This window comes from Biomphalaria glabrata, chromosome 3 (assembly GCF_947242115.1).
Source record: "Biomphalaria glabrata chromosome 3, xgBioGlab47.1, whole genome shotgun sequence".
NCBI classification, from domain to species: Eukaryota; Metazoa; Mollusca; class Gastropoda; family Planorbidae; genus Biomphalaria; species Biomphalaria glabrata.
In genome coordinates, this window is record NC_074713.1 from 55,236,780 (window position 1) to 55,257,104 (window position 20,325).

At 33.1% G+C, this 20,325-nt stretch overlaps 2 protein-coding genes across 2 annotated transcripts in view; one reads left to right on the forward strand and one right to left on the reverse strand.

The window, feature by feature from the left end:
- LOC106061437 (putative lipid scramblase CLPTM1) lies at positions 1–16,285 on the reverse strand. Its single transcript, XM_056022722.1, has 14 exons — positions 16,153–16,285; positions 10,126–10,302; positions 9,731–9,889; positions 9,233–9,356; positions 9,029–9,114; positions 8,552–8,669; positions 7,638–7,740; positions 7,214–7,355; positions 6,745–6,838; positions 5,737–5,927; positions 5,161–5,256; positions 3,506–3,641; positions 2,246–2,413; positions 1–1,768 (listed from the first exon to the last, which is right to left on the reverse strand). Exons 1-14 carry the CDS (start codon positions 16,213–16,215, stop codon positions 1,536–1,538), a joined length of 1,890 nt encoding a protein of 629 aa, XP_055878697.1. The 5' UTR covers positions 16,216–16,285; the 3' UTR covers positions 1–1,535.
- The window catches only part of LOC106061528 (tubulin epsilon and delta complex protein 1-like), a 15,176-nt gene continuing 10,941 nt past the window's right edge, over positions 16,091–20,325 (forward strand). Inside the window, exons 1-2 of the mRNA XM_056023508.1 lie at positions 16,091–16,228; positions 17,593–17,772. Of these exons, the coding sequence (XP_055879483.1) occupies positions 17,650–17,772 (123 nt within the window). The 5' untranslated portion in view covers positions 16,091–16,228; positions 17,593–17,649. The remainder of the gene's footprint in view (positions 16,229–17,592; positions 17,773–20,325) is intronic.

Below are 20,325 nucleotides of genomic sequence, written 5' to 3' on the forward strand. Positions count from 1 at the left end.
CTCTGATTCACTGCTGCCACACAAGTCACTTTAGTTACCATGTTAGCTCTGATTCACTGCTGCCACACAAGTCACTTTAGTTACCATGTAAGCTCTGATTCACTGCTGCCACACAAGTCACTTTAGTTACCATGTTAGCTCTGATTCACTGCTGCCACACAAGTCACTTTAGTTACCATGTTAGCTCTGATTCACTGCTGCCACACAAGTCACTTTAGTTACCATGTTAGCTCTGATTCATTGCGGCCACACAAGTCACTTTAGTTACCATGTTAGCTCTGATTCATTGCTGCCACACAAGTCACTTTAGTTACCATGTTAGCTCTGATTCATTGCTGCCACACAAGTCACTTTAGTTACCATGTTAGCTCTGATTCACTGCTGCCACACAAGTCACTTTAGTTACCATGTAAGCTCTTCCAAATCAAATGTGAACATTTCTTCCATGTTATGCAACAGTTTTGTTGGTGACACATGGACATGCACATTAGTCAATGTATTTATAGCTTAGAAAATATGAATAGCTCTTGTTTAACTCTACAAGGCAAGTCTACTTGCACTTGATGGGTAGATTATGTGATAGATATATTTACAACACAAGATGGAGAACCAGAAAGACTTGTATAGACATTGGTGGGGGTAAGGGGAAGCTGAACACCAAGCCCCCATATCATGTCCAGACAACACCTCAAATCACAAGACACCAAAGTATTATCTCTGTACAACAAGGAGGGAAAGGGGCACACTTCAAGTCCGCCCAGGTACCTTTCAGACTACGACACACTCTCGCATAATAATTCTAACCAACTGAGGACACTCAACATGCAGCCAACTACAGAAGAGGATTTCTGAACACTTAGGGGAGGGAAGTCAATGAAAACAAAAGTCTAAATATCACATTCATCTTCTAATTAGCAAGAGTTTATATACAGTTTGTTTTGTTAATTCTACTAGCTTTATAGATTTATAGTTTTAATTTTACAGCAACAAATTAGAAATGTAATTACAGAATTACTGACCTCTTCCATTGTAGCCATTCCCCCTAATCAAATTTTTTTTCCAGGTTTTTTTTTTTTATTTTGATCATAGGGCATGACCCCCCCCCCCCCCCCCCCCCCAATAAGAACCTTTTTATTTCATGTGTGACCTAGGTATGTTGAAATTCTGACTTGGACAAAGTGCTTCTATAAAACTTTGTTGTGGGTTTGTTCTGATGAATGAAAACATTGTAAATATAACATATCCTACCGATAGAAGCAGTCTAGTATTGTTACAAGCCTGACTCCCTGAATAACTCAACTGAGTTCTCAAATGATTTTCTGATTAATTTATGCTGATAAATTTAAAATATGTTAGAACTGAATGGTTCTAATTTAGCCACAACAGCTGTTTCCATTGAATGAATTCAACAACACAACAGCTTGTAGTAAGCTACAAAACTCAACAGCCTGCTGTTAATTACAACAGCCTGTTGAACTCAACAGCCTGCTGTTAAATACAAATACCAGTCTACAAATACACTACACACATAACATTTATTCATTCTTCTTGTCTGCATCAGACTTTGGTATGGAGCCATTCTCCCCAGCTAAGTCTGTATCTGCAGACGTCTCCCCTTCTGTGATTTCCAGAGAGCCGTCGCCACTTCCTTCAGAGACGACTTGGCCATTGGTCTCCAGCATCTCCTGACTTGTTCCGAACTCATTGACCCTTTTAGGGTCGACTGAGTAGATATACCTTTGATACAGGTAGATGAAGAAAATCACGTCTGAAACACAAGACAATAATAATGTAGTCATCCCAAAATCAAGCATGTTTCAGAGCCTAGCTTTGTACACAGTTATACATTTTTTTTAAATTTTGATAGAACAATAGCATAGAGAAGAAAATGTGAGTTGGTTTACAGAACTATTTGTAAAGCATTGCTATGAGTTTAATGATCTATGATATGCACTCTCAACAGATGTCTTAATGGTCCTGGGTTTGAATGCTAGCAGGAGGTTTGGGCTTCAATATTGAAAGAACATCAAAAATATTCAAAACATAAATAATATTTTAAAAAATTACGATTAAGCACAACGTGGTATAGTATACTCTATCAAAACCTAATTTTTATTACCCTAATTGAAATTAAAATTTTCCATAATAGTTGAAAAAATGAAGAAAAAGGAATCATTTCTGCTCTAAGTCTTTATCTTGAAAAGCTTATCCAATGCTACAAAACCATATTTTCAACAAGCCTTACCATCTCTGAGACAGCCCAGCCTGTACAATGTGGGCATCTTGATAACAAAGGCAAAAATGTCATCAATAAATGTGTTCAGAGCTTTGTAGGTGAGCATTCTCCACGGGAGGTGAGCCACTGACTTCAGTTTGTAATTGATAAATAACTGAGGGGTCATCATTATAAAACCTGAATTCAAAAAGAAAGGAAATAAAATTGATAAGAGCCTTAAATAGTTTTTGTGTCATAAAAGTCTGGAATTACAAATAACACAACAGTTGTGAAACAGGCACTCACAAGAATACAAAACATAGCAGTCTCTATTTTAGAAGCTACACGTGTTTTAATGTAATTGTTCTTCTTTTCAACAATTTAGTTTTGTTATGTTCAGAAAAACTGTGCCTATTCATATTAGGGTACTTTCTCTGACCTTATAATGGTGCCCTCGTGGAAATGTCTGATTGGGGAGAGAGATAGACTAAGAGGAAAGGAAACATTTCCCCCAGTAGGCTTCAACAGCACATTCTAGCGAACAAGCTTTACATGCGGAGAGGATGTAAGATAGGCTTTGCCAAACTGTCCCATTTACCACACCTCATGGAGGCAATACACTGCAAAGAATGCTCTTTCACTGTTAGTGGCAGTACAGTATAGGAAAATGGAGAATCCTCTCATTTTCTTTGCGTCCTGCCTCACCATTTGATGTAATTAAATGGTCATCTAGTTGATGGGGGACAGAGAGGTTGATGAAGAGCCAATCTCTCATTCCTGGCCTCCAGGAAATATCCTTCTCTTAGGTCAAGGGTCATAAAAGGGCGCAAGCTCGACCCTTAATGGACACTTCACATTAAATATTGAGTTTGAACTAACATACGTTTCATCCCCCCTCTTCCAACAATATTCTTTCATTCAAGTGGAACAAATAAGTTACTCTTTGCTGACAATGATAGGTTTAAATAATCTTTAGATAGTCAAAGCTTCTATAACATAGATATCTCTTCATTATAAAATTTCCTAATTAAATCTCTGAATGAACAAGATTTCTAAATATCAGTGGCAACGTTTTATTTTTTAAATTGTACCAAATGTCAAATCCACTTTAAAATGTCACAGGTCATAATTAAACATCTTTTATTTCCCCTAACTAATCAAATAAGCAAAATTTCTTATCCCTAGAAGGTTAAATATGAAAGTATTTGGTTCGTCTAGATAGAAAAACATCCCAGTAATAAACACATCACAAAGCTCACCACATTTCTTCAATGAAACAAAAGTTCTCACCAAATGTTAAGAGAAATCCGTACAGCATGCTAAGTACCCAAGAGTACCAGCCCTTGTGTTCTTGGTACACTAAGGAGTAAATTGCATAGCCACCCAACAGAGGATACAACAACCAAGAGAGATAACGGAATGCCATCTGGAAAAACAAAATAACAGAACATTATTAAAAAAAAAAAAAGAATGTAATAAATGTATTTTTTATTTTTTTCTTCTTCTTCTTCTTCGTTCTCATTGTTATGTTGGAGCGTTCAGATGACTAGACCAATATGTGAGATGAACTGCGCAGTGGTTTCCAAATCAGGGAGATCTCTATATAGTTTTCTTTCTATTGGGGTGTTTTGGGGTCAGTGTCTTATACGGGCCTCTTGATTTGAAACTGTAAAAAAAACGGCCAGGTAATCATGGACATTTAATCACTAAAAATGAACTACCAAACAGACAGAATTAAGTCTGGAAACATTTCTTATATGAAAAAAGCATATAAAAAAAAAATAAAATAAAGTTATGAGAACTAAGACCATTACAGTGAAACAACAGCTTTGTTTTAAGTTCAACTATACACTGACATGTCTATGTAATTATATGCTCTACATTTTACTGTGTTCATTAATTAGTTTGTGATCTCATCAATTCAACTAATATTGGCAAATGAGAGTAGGTGTGTATTCATAGCCTGGATTAAGTGTTAAATAAGAGGCAAATGGGATTACCATCTCTGCCGTTCAAATTCTGCGACTTTAAAAAGAAAAAGTTAATCTAACTTGTATTAGAAAGCTAAAGTTGCTATTTATACTTTGAATCAAAATCTAACTTGTATCAGAAAGCTAACGTTCCTATCTAAAATTTAAGTACATTTGTTAAGTTGTTAGATGTGAGGTAGAAAGAAAAACCCAGATCTTCTAGTTGATGAACACATAGTTGTTAGATGTGAGGTAGAAAGAAAAACCCAGATCTTCTAGTTGATGAACACATAGTTGTTAGATGTGAGGAAGAAAGAAAAACCCAGATCTTCTAATTAATGTGAACTCACGCCATATTTGTTAAAAGTAAAACACTTTCACTAACTTAACTTTCCAAAGTGAGTTCAGAAATATGTTCAAGTTACAAAGGAGGAGGTGGCTGAGTGGCAAAGTGCTTGGCTTCCCAACCGGGGATGCCGAGTTCAAATCCTGATGTAGACTGGGATTTTTACTTCTGAGTCCACCCAGCTTTGGTTGATTTGATTTTCAAATCAACCAAAGCTGGGTGGGGAAAAGTAAAGACGGTTATTGTGCTGGCCACATGACACCCTCGTTAACCATAGGCCACAGAAACAGATGACCTTTACATCATCTGCCTCATAGATCACAAGGTCTGAAAGTAGAACTTTACTTACAATTGAAGAGAGACAGGTGTAGAAAGGCCATGAACTGCTCCCTCAGTGGGGAGATAGGCCATAGCTTTGACAAAAAAAAAAGTTGCAGCAAGGTCTTTAGAGTTAATTATAAGTCAGAACTCTTCCCACAAGTTTGTCTTATTTTCTAATATAAAAAAATGTCTTCCTTCTCAACTGATATAAAGTGACAAAGTTCCAGTTTGAGATCTGACATAAACATATTCACTAACAAAGTCTTGTGTCAACAATTGGACACCCAAAGTCTTTTCTGTGTACTTACAATGTCATATTCTTTTGTATGTGATTCTGTGTATGTCGATTTCTCTGACAATTTTAATCTTGGGATTACACCAAACAGTTTGTTTTCTCTGTCAATCTGAAGAAATGAAGAGATAGATCAGTATAAATTATACAAGAACAAGCCAAGTGTAGGACTGTCTCTCTGTCAGTAACATCTTCAATAAGTCAGGTGTAGGACTGTCTCAATGTCAGTAACATCTTCAACAAGCCAAGTGTAGGACTGTCTCAATGTCAGTAACATCTTCAACAAGCAAAGTGTAGGACTGTCTCTATGTCAGTAATATCTTCAACAAGCCAAGTGTAGGACTGTCTCAATGTCAGTAACATCTTCAACAAGCAAAGTGTAGGACTGTCTCTATGTCAGTAATATCTTCAACAAGCAAAGTGTAGGACTGTCTCTATGTCAGTAATATCTTCAACAAGCAAAGTGTAGGACTGTCTCAATGTCAGTAACATCTTCAACAAGCCAAGTGTAGGACTGTCTCAATGTCAGTAACATCTTCAACAAGCAAAGTGTAGGACTGTCTCAATGTCAGAAACATCTTCAACAACTTACTTTTGTAGTGACCACTTTGTTGATTTTCCAAATCTCAATACAGAGCCCAACAAAGACACTGATCTTGACCACTGTGTTGGTTTCATTGTCCATAATGTACAGCAACACAATCAGAGACTGTATCACATTGAAGAAGACAGAGCGAACTGAGAGGCCCTCCAGAGACTTACGACTTTTCCAGAATTGAATATCTGTGAAATACAAGAACATGACAAGAACATAACCCTAACCCTCTTTTCAATTTGATACAACGTTTACACCAATTAAGGCAATACATATACACCAATTAAGGCAATACATATACACCAATTAAGGCAATACATATATATTTAAAAAAGAAGAAAAAAATTATATTTCAACAAAAACAAATTATTTTAGATCTAACAGTCTCGTAGGCTTAAGTACTAAAATGTTTTAGTCAATATCATTTTTAAGAAGACAATAAAGAAAAGAAAAATATAGATATATTCAAACATACCCTAACCCAAATCTCATCAAAAACATTGTCAGTTATAACTAGACATTACAATAAATTCCAAAATCAACCCAAATATAGAAGAAGAGAATAGTTTAATTAATGTCAAAACAAGAATATTATTTTGGTACACTCCCACCCTAACCCCACCCCTCTAGTATAATATCAGCACTGATTTTATTTCAATCAAATTTAACTTTTTTTTTTGCATCTAATTAATGCTTTTATCTTTCAATTAGTAACTCAAACATTAACTTTTCACTACCTTATTATTATCTTTTAATTAGTATTCTTTCAATCTTATCCCTATCACTTTCCTGATGCCAATTACATGACTAACATGAAGTGCACCCTTCATTTCACTTACTAGGTTTATAAATATAAATGCAATATTCAATTAATATATTATCGAGTTGTTGTTTTTTTACACCAAAATAAAAACAAAAAAAACAGCAGTGTGGTTTACGCAGCAAAAATAGACTAACCAAACAACAATAATCCAGACAACTAAAAACAAGACAAAAATCCTTTACCATTTTTAAAAGCCAGAAACTCAAAGACACTGTGCAGTATAGACACTACTATCGTTAATGCCAGGAGGTATGGACTGGTCTCAAGGAAGGCTACCTGGAGAAAGGAAAACAATAAAAAAAAATGTGAATAATTTCCAGTGCAAAATCTTCTCTATAAAAATGTTATTAAAAGTAAAGCTTTCTTCGTACGATGCAGGACCATCTGGTACGTAGTGTTATTCTGAAGCAATAACCAACAGTTTTGATCAGGATGTCATGTGATCAGCACAACCCACAACCAACATAACTTTCTTCAATAAGTAATGTATTTTTTTTTAGATGGGTCACATTAAGGCTTTACTATAACTTTAAATAAAATCCTGGCCTCTATGGAGATTTCAACTTGATACATTAGACGCTTGATCATCACTCTGTCAAAGCAAACTTAGACAATAGCCATTCAAGTTTAAAGGTGAAGTTCAAAGGTTACCTTCAGGGAGTCTTGATCCTCCTCGTCTTCATTACCATCAGAGCCGAGCATATTCACCCATTTGTTACGCATACCTTGAGCTGCATACATTTGCCATTTAAATAAAGACATGGGACTATAGGTCAAGGTCAAATTCAACAGCCTGAAAAAAAAAAATCAAATTATTTCCTAAGTATAAAAAAATTTTAAGTTTGAGAACTTAAACAATCTGAAACACTCCCATGGGCAAGGGAAGTAATGTTGAATTAGACATCCGTAGTTGCAAATTACTTTTTGGTCTCTGAAAACTAAAGATTTAATCCAAGTAGAATCTTGATTACAAGAGACTGATCTAAAACAATCTTATAATAACTTAGCTTAATAGAAATGATTTTAACAGAACTGTTTGAGTTGTTCACTTATTCTAGTCAGTAGAAAGACTCACTTGGTAGTGTCATTGATTGGCATGTAGTCAGCATTCAGATTCCAATACTCATTCAAATAAATAACCGGATAGTATTTGTTGGAGCCCGGCAGAAACTCAATGTCTATATATACAATCACAAATATATAATTTAAAAAAAACAACTATATTTCATGACTTCAAAAATATTATCAAATTAATTAATCTCAATACATCACAAATGTAATAATCACTTCTAACAACACAAATAAACTGAAGAGGAAATAATTTCCTAAGACTAATAGAATTAACATTCTGTGCAATATAAAAATGTAATGCAAATGCATTAGGATTCCTATAATTATCTAATACAGGACTGTTTCCTCACAATACTGTTAAAATCTACCCACCTGAAATGAGTGTTTGTACTTCTATATTGCATGCTATCCAGCTTAAATACAAGTCTTGATCAATGTAAAGAATTCTAGACAGCTATTTGGAGGACTGGGAGCATGGGTGGTAAAGCACTTTCAAACTAAGGGGTCCTGGGTTTGAATCTCAGTGAGTGAGATTTTGAATTTCTGGATTTTCAGGAGGCCCATGAGTCTAATGAACTCTAACAGGTCCCCAATATTAGTTAGGGAAACTTAAGGTGGTTACTCTGGCTACATGACACACTCCTTAACCATCGGCCAAAGAAACAGATGACCTTTACATCATCTGCCCAATGCATTGCGAGGTCTGAAAAAAGTACTTTACTTTTTTTTTTTTATATTGATGACTTTAATTCAATTTGGATTTTATCCAACTGTGTATCTGTATAGGATTCTATACAGTTCTAGTGGATATCTGACACTTGTCATGAGATTCTATCCACCACATCTGAGATACGTAAAACAAACTAACAAAAAAAAAACGTCCTACATCTGATGAATAAATAAACTATTAAAACTTACATTCATCCAGCGGTGATGGCACTGACCCAGATGTCCATGGAGAATGATCATCGAGGAGATTGATGGTCAAATTCGGGTGCCAGTGGGAGAGTATTTCAAATGTGGAAGAGTTTTCTTTCTAGGAAGGTAAAAAATGTTGCTTCCATTAGCTTACAGTCTCTTAAAGACAGCTTAGAATCAGAATGTACAGGTTTCTAGATCTAGCTGTAAGCAAGGAGTAGATCAATTGGCAAGCACATGGGAATCCAGTCAAATAAATTTGCTTAAATTTCATAAAGTTGTTTTTTTTTTTTAAGACTTAAAAAAAACTATCACAATAGATTCTACTTTAATATTTTAATGGTTTATCGCCTTAAAATTTTGATATTTTCTTTCAAAATCTATTTTAATATGCCCGCTCTCATAATCTTAATGTGTTTCATAGTCAAGTCTTTAGGTTAAAATATTTCTGATAAAAAAACTATTCTAGTCACTTACTTGAACGAGGTCAGGGTGCACATCAGTCTGACCAGTTAGGAGATTAACTGTCTTGTGGAATCTTCGCTTTTTAAATTTATTCAGCCCTGACAAAATAAATAATAACTCTTGTTACTAGAGATAAAGCTTGCAGTTATTTCATATTCAAAAAAACTATTTTTGATTCATAAAAAAAAAACAAGAAAATATTTGCTGCGATCTTACTTTTTGATTTATAGGCTGTGTATTTTTTGGAGTAGGTTTTTAATGAACGATCACTTGGGTCAGGTGACATGCCCTCTTTCACAAAGTAGACGTGGATGTACAGGGAGCCATTGTTTTGTACAGCCTAAAGAGCAAACAATTATTAATATTATATTATATTATACTGGACATTAACAAACTATACAATGGTACTGTCGAGGTTATGCCCTTATACAAACAGCTATTCAAAAATTATATGAACATACAAGTCAAATTTACTAGATATTTAAAAGCCAAAAATTTAAAAAGAAATAAATCAAAATCTATAAATCAAAACAAAAACTGAAGAAAAAAAAGCACCTCGAGACCACATCAACATGTATTTACAAATATCTACCAGTATTGTGAACAAGTTGAAACTGTTTCCCAGTAATATCTACCAATAGATGGGAAGTATTTCGATAGCAGATTACTTCACATTAAAAATAGTTCAAATACTCATTCCTATAGTTCCCATACCTCAGAAGCTTCTATCTGGCCAGAGATATCAAAAGTGCCGTCTTTATTAGCTCCACCTGTCCAATCTCCATAGATCAACCCTCTCTCCAACCAAAACAAACTTTTTTCATTTTTGAAGTCCGTAAAGTCCTCTTGTTCTGAGACGTACACATACATGTCCTAAAGGAATATACGGAATGGAAGACATAAAAACTACACAACCTAAAGTTATCTTAAGGTTTATCTAGGCCCATGCCTAAGAAACGGTTATAGGTTCTCTAAAACGTTTACATTCTTAACCCTTAAAATGCGTGTGGTATATTAGCCTCTAAACATCAGAATTGTAACTCCATTTGGTATGCACTCATTGTAAAACAGCTCAGCACTTTAAGGGTTAAAGAAGTTATAAGCGTTACCATCGGTGTGAATTTCTCAAAAATGTTTGTTGAGGGTCTAGCTTCAGGAACAGGTTGCCCATCCACAATCTTAGTCTCTGGTTGCGGTGTTCGCCTGAACATACTTGCAATGAAATAGATGAATACCATTCGAATGATAAGCGTCTTCACAACAGACCAGCCATTGGGTCTTGCAGGCTAAGAAGAAAAAAAACAAAACAAATACAATGAATGTACATGTTGTAAACATTTTTTTTAAATGGGCATATTTTTTTGTGATGACCACAAATAAGTTTGTTATTGATAAGTAAGGTGGGAAGATAGATGACTATCTTGATCTATGTCTGGTCAGTGACATTCAACTTCAATAGAGAGCTACTAGAATGATTTTCTTTCCAATTAAATGTTTTTACTTTTAGAGAGAGGCACATTCTGTCAGGCACTATATTAAATGTTAAAGTTGTTAAACTGAAAATCCGAGTGAAAGTGTAGAAAGGAGAAAGAGAATAGAGGAATGACGAAAAGCCCAAAATTCCACATAGCTAAAAGTGTTTGAGAGACTACACATATATGCTTTACTCTAGAATTAAGTCTAGAAATAAAGATGTGGGGATAAGAAAAAGAATTATCCCATTCATTAGATGACAGCCTGTTCATATGTATGCGTTCTGGATTGTAATCTCAATTATCCTGAGTTCAAACCCTGGTTGCTGCTATCTTCCGTTTAGGCTAGAATAAATAATAATTTTCAAGGCTGAAGGAACTTCTGAAACATGTGAAACAAACAAGCAAAAGGGGTGTCCCGTACAACATTTATGTTTAACTCCAGTCTAGATAACCTGAGATTATTAGTTAGTACCTTTTCACATCTATTCTATAATCTGGATAGAATTTCTAGCTAGATCTAGTTTAACTAAGTCAATTTAGATCAAGAAATATATAGATCTGGTAAAATCCAGATTCTTTTTTTTTTCCCCATTGATTAATTCTAGATATTATATAGTCTAGATTTCAAGATCTGTCACTCAAAGCCCAGACCTGCCTACCAAAAAAAGTCCAAATGCGTAACGCTGATGGTCAAAATGCGTATTTTGGCACCAGAATGCGTAACACTTGCGCGATCCACTATTTTGTCATATATATATATATATATATATATATATATATATATATATATATATATATATATATTAGATCTAGATGTCATGATTAGATCTACAATCTAAATCTAGATCAATACGACAATAGAGATGATATCTATCTGGATCTATGTCTATATAATGAATATAATCTACTCTCGATCTGGGTTCGAGAGTGTTACTGATGCCGTGGATCCGCTACAAACGTCGGTCTACTCCAAACTTTCGTAGGCCTATAACCTTCATCCTTGATCTATTCTATACTAAGACTAAGAATCTAGTCTTGACTAGATGGTAGTAGATGTTATCGATCTAGATCAATCTAGTCAATCAAAATCATACTACAACTAAATTGGATCTAAATCTAGATTGTAGAGTAATTTAGTGAATCATGACATAACGTAATGTCTAGCTATCTATTCCTGTAAAACAAGTTATCTAGATCTAGACTAGTTATATACAATGTCACTCAATGTGTTTTGAATCGATTGAACTTCGATATTTTTTCTATACAAATGAATACGGGAATCAGGGATTCAACATAATTAATTTCTACTAATAAACTTACAAAAAAAAAAAAGTCACGTTGGTGTATCAGCTAACTGACGGTACCAACCTGGTACCAACCCGCCACTCCCTCACTCTCGCGTTTTTCATTTCTAGACTAAATCTAATTGCTTTTAAGAACCAATCAACGTATAGATCTGGACACAATGTGTTCCCCCACCTTTTCTGTTCCCCCCCCCCCCCACCCAACAGGACGGCTTAGCGTGACCTCCGTGACCGCTCGTAAGCTAGTCAAGAGAGGGAAAAAAAAGGATACGAAATGCGTAACGCGACGGGTTAAATGCGTATTTGCGTACTGATGGTCATTTTTGGGAGATTTTGCGTAACGAATACGCATTTTGCGTAACGGTAGGCAGGTCTGAAAGCCCAATGGAAAGACTTAAAAGAGTGTCAGTGTTGTACAATTGTAATGACTGCTCTAAGTTAAAATCTAATTATAATATATAAGCTAGATCTAGATTAGAATCATTAGTGACATTAGATCTAGATCTACACTTTTATTAGCTTTTTTAAGTTACACAGAGACTGGGTATATCTTTATAATTTTTATAGCATGCGACAAGCTCTCCTCTCTCTTGTTCCATGTCAACCGATGTTAGGTCAAAACGCCACAAAAAAAATCATAACTTTCTAACTGTTAAACATACAGTCATAATAATTTATACACCATTGGCAGGCATTGGAAAGTTTAAGTATTTTAATTTAATGATGTACTGACAAACAATTGTTTTTTCAAAGATAATTTTTTTATTTCACATCCCTTCTTTATTGAGACTCAGACTGATATGGCGGAAAACAGATTGAGCTCTCAACATTCTACTTTAAGGACCATTTTTTTGACCAATTTCAAAATTACTTTTATTGACATATTATATATCAAATTTATTGCCCAAGAATAGAGGAATTCAAAAAAAATAAAATCAGAAGCAACAGACAATTATTTAACTTGAAAAAATGAGGTCAAACACACTTACCCCTAATAATGAAAAATTCATCACTCACAGAAGATATGTCCCATAATCCATGAATTTCACAAATTCACAATATTATTTATAGAAAAATATATCCCAAAGTAAAGTATATTTATAGAACATTTGAAAAAAATATAAAAACAAGTTTTTTAAGTCATTTATGCAAATTAATTGAGCCACCCCAGACCCCACCCCCTCCGTAAAAAAAATTAGGTTGCAAATTATACTTTATCATTATCCTAAATAACAAAAACATAATCAGTTTAGACATATTATGTATCAATTTTAATGCCCAAGAAGAGAGGAATCCAAAAAAAGTAAATTCATTATCATCAGACAAGTATTTAACATAAAAAAATGAGGTCAAACACACTTACCCCTAATAATGAAAAATCCATTATAATTCACAGAAGATATGTCCAATAATCCATGAATTTCACAAATTCACAATATTATTTGCTTAAAACTATGTCACAAAGTAAAGTATATTTATATAACATTTGAAAAAAAAAACAACAACCTTAAAAAGTATTATAATTAATAAATAAGCCCCCTCTTCGGCCCACGCTACCAATAAAAAGTCTTTTTTTTTTCTCTTATCTTCATGTTTTAACATGATACTATTTATATCAATTTTAGATAAAGGTTATAGATATGTATAATTTTAGACTAGAAAAGATCTAATATTAAATGAAATATTATCAAGATTTAGATCTATTCTAGTTCTTGATCACTTTTTAGATCTAGGTCTAGAGTACTCTACTTAGAGTTAGACCTAATAAAGCTTAACTTGCATGGTGCATGATCTATATCTATTGACTATTCTGTTTACTATCTCAAATAATCTCAATCTTTGTATCTGTAGTAACTGTTGCTGAGAAAAGAAATAAAAACAACTTTTATAATTTGGTTAATATGTGTTTGTTGTTATTTTTAACTATGTCACTATGTCTATTGAATCTCTTCTACTCTTGTTTATAATTGACTAGATCTAGATTTTTTCCACTTTAACTTTAAGTAATTTAAGATGTAGATCTAGAGATCAGATCTAATTTAACCCTACTGAGTTTATAAGATCCTATGAATTAGATTTAGATATATAAAATCTTAGATCTAATCTACATTTAGATTCCTAGATCCACACGTGTACATCGCTAATTGACTATCTACTAGTAGTACTAGTTACTAGATCTAGAAATGACTAGATAGTAGATTTAGATCTCAGATTTTTTTCCATGTTAAAATCTAGTCCTAAGTCTTACTATGAATTATATTTAGACGTAGATATAAGGCTATATAAATTATATAGATCTAAGACCTAGAGTCTACATTTAGACTTAGACTATATCACTACGGTCTTGATTCTTGATCCACGTGTGTACATCGCTACTTGACTATCTACTAGAAATGACTATATTATATAAATAGATCTAAATCATCTAGTTCTAGATCTAATCTATCCTGATAAGAGAATTTAGATCTAGATCAGTAAATATTTAAATAATTTCACGCTTATTAACTCTAATGACTAGATCTAGACTAATCTAATCGCAGAGTCTAAGTCCAGTGACCTAGATCTAGTCCTAGACCTAGAGATCGATCTATGTCTAACTAATCTAAAAGCATTTCGCTAGATTGATTTTAAAATATGGTTAAGATCTAGTCTTTATAGATCTAGATCTGTAGAAACTATTATAGATCTAGAGATAGATTAATTTAGATCTAAAATCTAAGTTCAAAATGTGCCCCCCCCCCCTCGCGCTGAAACATCGCATTGCCGGGCCGATTTTATGACGCATGCAATGCACCAATATTAAAGTAAAATAATTGCCGTAGTAGTCGATATTGATTTAAAAATTATAGGTTTTTAGCTTTTACAGACTAAGATCTCAATTCAGAGGTGCGCCTTCAGGTTGACTAAGTCAAAACGTGTGTTTGTTTGTTTTTATCGCGCGCGCCTGGCTAAAGATAGATACCCGTGTTCCCGTCCTTGAAGTTAATTATTGAAGAAAACGACATCCTATTATTAAAGCAGAATAATTAACTAAGCAGTTGATATTATGAACTGAATTATCTGTAATAGATTCTGTCTATAATTAACTTTGCTAGAATTATCGCTTCGAATATTTCTGAGCGAATGACAAAAAAAAAAAAGCACTTTGAACGGGAGGTCATGAAGTCAATTCCGGCGACCTCCATTCTGATTGGTGTTAAAAAAAACGAGATTTTATAAATATTTTTTTATTTTAAATAACCAAAAAATAAAAAAAATAAATAATTATGATGATAGAAATACAAAAATAAGTGTTTTGAAACGAAAATCGGCAAAATGTAATTTATATTAAAAAAAAAATGTACACATTGTTTGGCGACATCACAACTTCAAAAATTGCATCGAGGCTATTTTTTTTCAAATTTAAGACAAAAGAAGCATTTTATTTACTTTTTTTTTTCTTTATGGTGTATAACAATCATTTTTAAATACTAAGTATGTATTTTATACATGAGTTATATTTCTAAAATATGTTTCTTACCTTTTGAAATGGGATCACATAAATCCAGAAGTAAATGTTGTCTGTCTTTTTGGCAATACTTCATGATATTCACAAATGCACAAATTCCATATAAAAACGAATTTCAAAAAAATTTTGCTAATGAAGCTTCCAGAAACATAGATCTATCCATCAGTAAATGCAAATATACCACAGATGGTCTATATTCAGAGATAATGAATATTGAACTCGAAAAATGCATTTTCAATAGAGAATCTGTTTTCCGCCATATGATATAATTATAATCATTCTGATAATGGCAATGGTTGAATGGTAAAATATCATAATAATGATTCATATCATCGTGTAAGATGTGTATCATTTCATGGATCATATGTGATATGACATGAATATCATAAAATCATATGATCAGACAGAAGAATCAGAATAATATACATATAGATTATACTACTAGTATAGACATAGAATAATATTAATAGATCTAATAAATATTATGTCATAGAAATCTAAAACTAAAGTATTGAATGATTATCATTATGATATTCATTCATAATCATATGGGGCGGCAGGGTAATGGGGTTCGAACCAAGTGAAGTGATAAGTGGGTATTCACGGGTAGTGTCAAGTGTCAGTTATTGAACTATTCAGTAGTGACGGTAGTCTGTAGTCAGTGTAGTGACCATCGAAGTATATTCGAAGACGAAACGACACTGAGTCGGACACTGACGCAGGTCCCAGGCCAGGCCCAGGGCAATGGGGTTTGAACCAAGGTACCAGTTAGATCTAAGTCAAAAGTGCTAACCACACGACCAGGCAGTCACCCATTATAAAACCTTGTTAATGAAAAATGTTTAAAACCTGCTGATTAGCATTATTAGCTGGCACATTTTGTTCTGTTGCAACCGCATTAGCATCCGCCATGATGAATAAACTTGTAAGTAACAAACCGTACGTAGCATTATCTTTATTGTGTACTTGTAGATCTAAAACATAGGTCTGTGTTCTAGATCTGGTGTTCTATTTATTTTTATTTGAATTATTTCAGAAAAGAAGTAGTCTAGATTTAATTGAAAACGCGTATTAATTATTAGATTGACCCTCTATATTGTAAACTGTTTGCCATATTTTACAAATAATAAACAAATGGATTTTAAATCTTAATCTAGATATAGACTATAATCATCTTTTATTTCAAGAAATTTTAATTTCAATTTTTTTAAATATAGAAGGTCATAGTTTCGATATTATATATATCTTTCGCTCTTTTAGTTTGTTTACTTCAAACTTTTTAATCATGATTGACATGATCAATGAATGAATGGCAATACTTTCAATCAAATAAACTACTGTTATGTCTAACTAGATCTAGAATATATATTGATCTAGATCTAGTCTTTAGATCTCTGGTAATATCCGCAATAAATTCGCATTTACGGGCGTGATCGCCCTTTCAATAAAGGTAGTAGAGTAACTCAACTAACAAAAAGTAACTAGTGACCTAGTCGTCCTAGTCTTAGTCTAGTCTAACTAAAACTGACACCAATCCGAGCAATCGATTATCATTATGATATGATGATTATCTAACAAGTGAAGTTCAACTGTGACTGAACTTCATTGAGTTGATTGAGTCAATCAAGTTATCATGAAGTTGTTAGTCACTGTTGTCAGTGTTGTTAAGTTAACTCACAAATAAAAAAAACTTAAAGTGTTAAGCTCAGTTGCTGACATTTTTTATCAATTTTAATTTTATGTTTGAAATTGTATAGATATATTATATTATATTTATAATATAGATCTAGACTATTACACTACTATAATATAGGTCTATCTCGGATAATCTTCGACTCCCTAAGGATTAGAATATTTCAATATTTAGATCTAGGAAAAAAACTGATTGTATCTAGATCTAGTCTAACTGAAAATTTTTTGACTCACAACTAGCCTAGGAATGAGAGGGGGAGCATAGAACTTTATATAGACACTGGACAAGGGATAGTGTTTTTGGACTATGAGTAGAATGGCCACAAACTGTATCGGCACTACCGTTCCTTTGAATACATCAGCTGCATGGAGAGGTGGGAACTGATGTCAGGGCGACATCATTCCGACCACAGCTAATGGCCAGGCCAGGCTATATATATATAGAATAGCCACATGTGAAAATTTAATATATTGAACTGGACGAATCATGGTGGGAGCTTTTCATGTGTAACCATATTTTAGCCTCTAGCATTTTGAATAATCAAACTAATTTTAGCAATGACTTTAACTAATGTGTAACTTAAATGCTTGACACAGGTGATAGTAGGAGATAAAAAAAAATAATCGCCTTGGCCAGAAACAACAGGAATTAAAATGGCTATGTCTAGTCAAGTCAGAACAGTGATTGAATTATTTTGTACAATATTGCAACAGAACAATGTTTCCTGCATCCGGGCTGAGATGTTGAGACAGGCAAAGTATAACAAAGACTCTGCAGTAAGTATAACAATAAATTTAAATTGATTAGAAATTTTGGGAAAGAATGTATATATATATATATATATATATATATATATATATATATATATATATATATATATATATATATATATATATATATATATATATATATATACATCTTCTTAGATTTATCAAAAAAAAAAAATGTCTTTCAAAGCTTCATACTCTATCAAGAGTCCCAAACCTCCCCTCCCCCTTCCCATAAAACAAAAACTGTATGGGATTGGAGAGCTTTCAGATTCCCTAAACAACCGCTCAGTTCAATGCAAATATAGGATTAATTTTCTAAACCCTGTAACATGAAAAATGAGAACAAAGAAGATTGAAAAAGGTAAAATCATATTGAGTCCACCCAACTCTAATGAGTACCTGACTTTTGTTGGGGAAAGTTACGCGCTCTTGGCAAGATGGCTGCTCCCTGTTTACTGTTATAAGAGATGAGTTAAATTTTTCGTTTTGTTGTATTAAAATCAAACCAAATTCATTAAAAAAGCTATTTAACTAATAAACTAATATCTTTAAATTATATATTTAACTTAATTCAGCATTTTTTCATACTAATTAATTCAAATTAACAACTCTTAGCTTAGCCCTTAGGACTAGATCTAGAAATCTAGACCTAGTCAAGTCAGTCTAGTCTAGTTTTAGTGTTAGACTTAGACTTTAATTAAGGCTTTAGATCTACTAATCATCTACTAATACTACTAATAATAACTAATAGTAATATTCTATATAGTTAATTATACACGTAAATATATTGATCTAGAATTAGATCTAGTCTAGGTCCATATTTTGAATTTAATAAACCATTTCATTTGATTTAATTGTCATTGTAAATTAGCTTTCAATTTAGATTTAGACATAAATTAGGCATTGTAAACCTTAAACTAGATTTAGACTAGACCCCTTTAAAAACTAAAATCAACAACAGTCATCATGAAATTGCTCTGGCTATTTATCCTAATAATTACTAAATACATACTAGCTGAACACAGAACCAGATCTACCTTAGTCAACACTAAACTTAAAAAAGAAACAACAGTCATAATCAATCATCACACTTTAGATCAAAGCAACTTAAAAAATAACCTAACATACACATCCATAACACTAAAGAAGATTACCCATCACAAATGGAAGTTCTCAATCAGACACAGCAGAAATAAATACCTATTACTGTTAATATTAATAGCAGGAGATGTAGAGTCAAATCCAGGGCCTAGATCTAAAGATAGATGCAACATCTGCAAAAAAGTATGCACCATGAAACAGAAAGCCATTCAATGTGACACCTGCGATGAATGGTACCATGCATCATGTCTCCATATGAATACACCTGTGTATTATGCCTTAGGCAACAAAGATGCATCATGGCACTGTGTACCGTGTGGGTTACCTCAGTTTACATCAGGACTGTTTGATTCCTTTGATGCAGACACTTCTAACCCATACAACATCCTAAACACCATCCCAAACCAAACTCACCAACCACTAGCCAGATCCACTCCTGTTAAACCTAAATCTACTAAAATTAATACAACAGCTTCACTAAACAAACCTACTAAAGAAGTAACACCAAAATACCTTAAAACCTTAGTAATAAATTTTCAAAAGATTAGGAACAAAACAGCAGACTTAGAAATTTTATTAGAATGTGAGAAACCAGACATAATTGCAGGCACAGAAACTTGGCTACATCCTGAAATTTATAATGCAGAAATTTTCAATAGTAATTATGAAATTTTTAGAAAAGATAGGGCTGATAATCATGGAGGAGTTCTTTTAGCAATAAAAAACACTCTTATAGCAGAAGAAATTACCTTACCTAACTCAAAAAATATAGAATCAACATTTTGTAAAATTAATACCACCTCAACATCCCTAATAATAGGCAGCATTTACAGACCACCAAATTCTAGTTTAGAATACATGCAGGAACTATGTAATCAGATTACGACACTTAAAGAGACAAATAAAAATGCAGTTTTTTGGATTATGGGTGATTTCAACGTACCTGATATAAATTGGAAAACACTAACCATAGATAAACACCAAAACCTTAAGGACATAAATGAGCTTTTCATAGAAACTTTACACAACCTAAGTTTAGATCAAATCATTAAAAAGCCAACTAGATTAAACAACACATTAGATCTCTTCTTAACCAACAGACCTGGATTAGTAGTTGATTATGATATTATCCCTGGTCTATCAGACCATGAGATCATAAAAATACACAGTCAGATAAAAGCAGTAGCCAATACAAAACCCAAAAGAAAAATCTTACTCTGGAATAAATGTAACCTAACACAACTACACCAAGCTGCATTAAACTTTCAACAAACATTCTTATTAGAAAAAGACATTAACCAACCAGTCGATGACCTCTGGAATTTCATTAAAAACCATCTTAAAAGCATTATAGAAAATCAAATACCAACTAAATACACATCAAACAAATTAAATAAATGCTGGTTTAATAATAGACTAAAGAAGCTTTGTAAACAGAAGGAAAACCTATATAGAAAA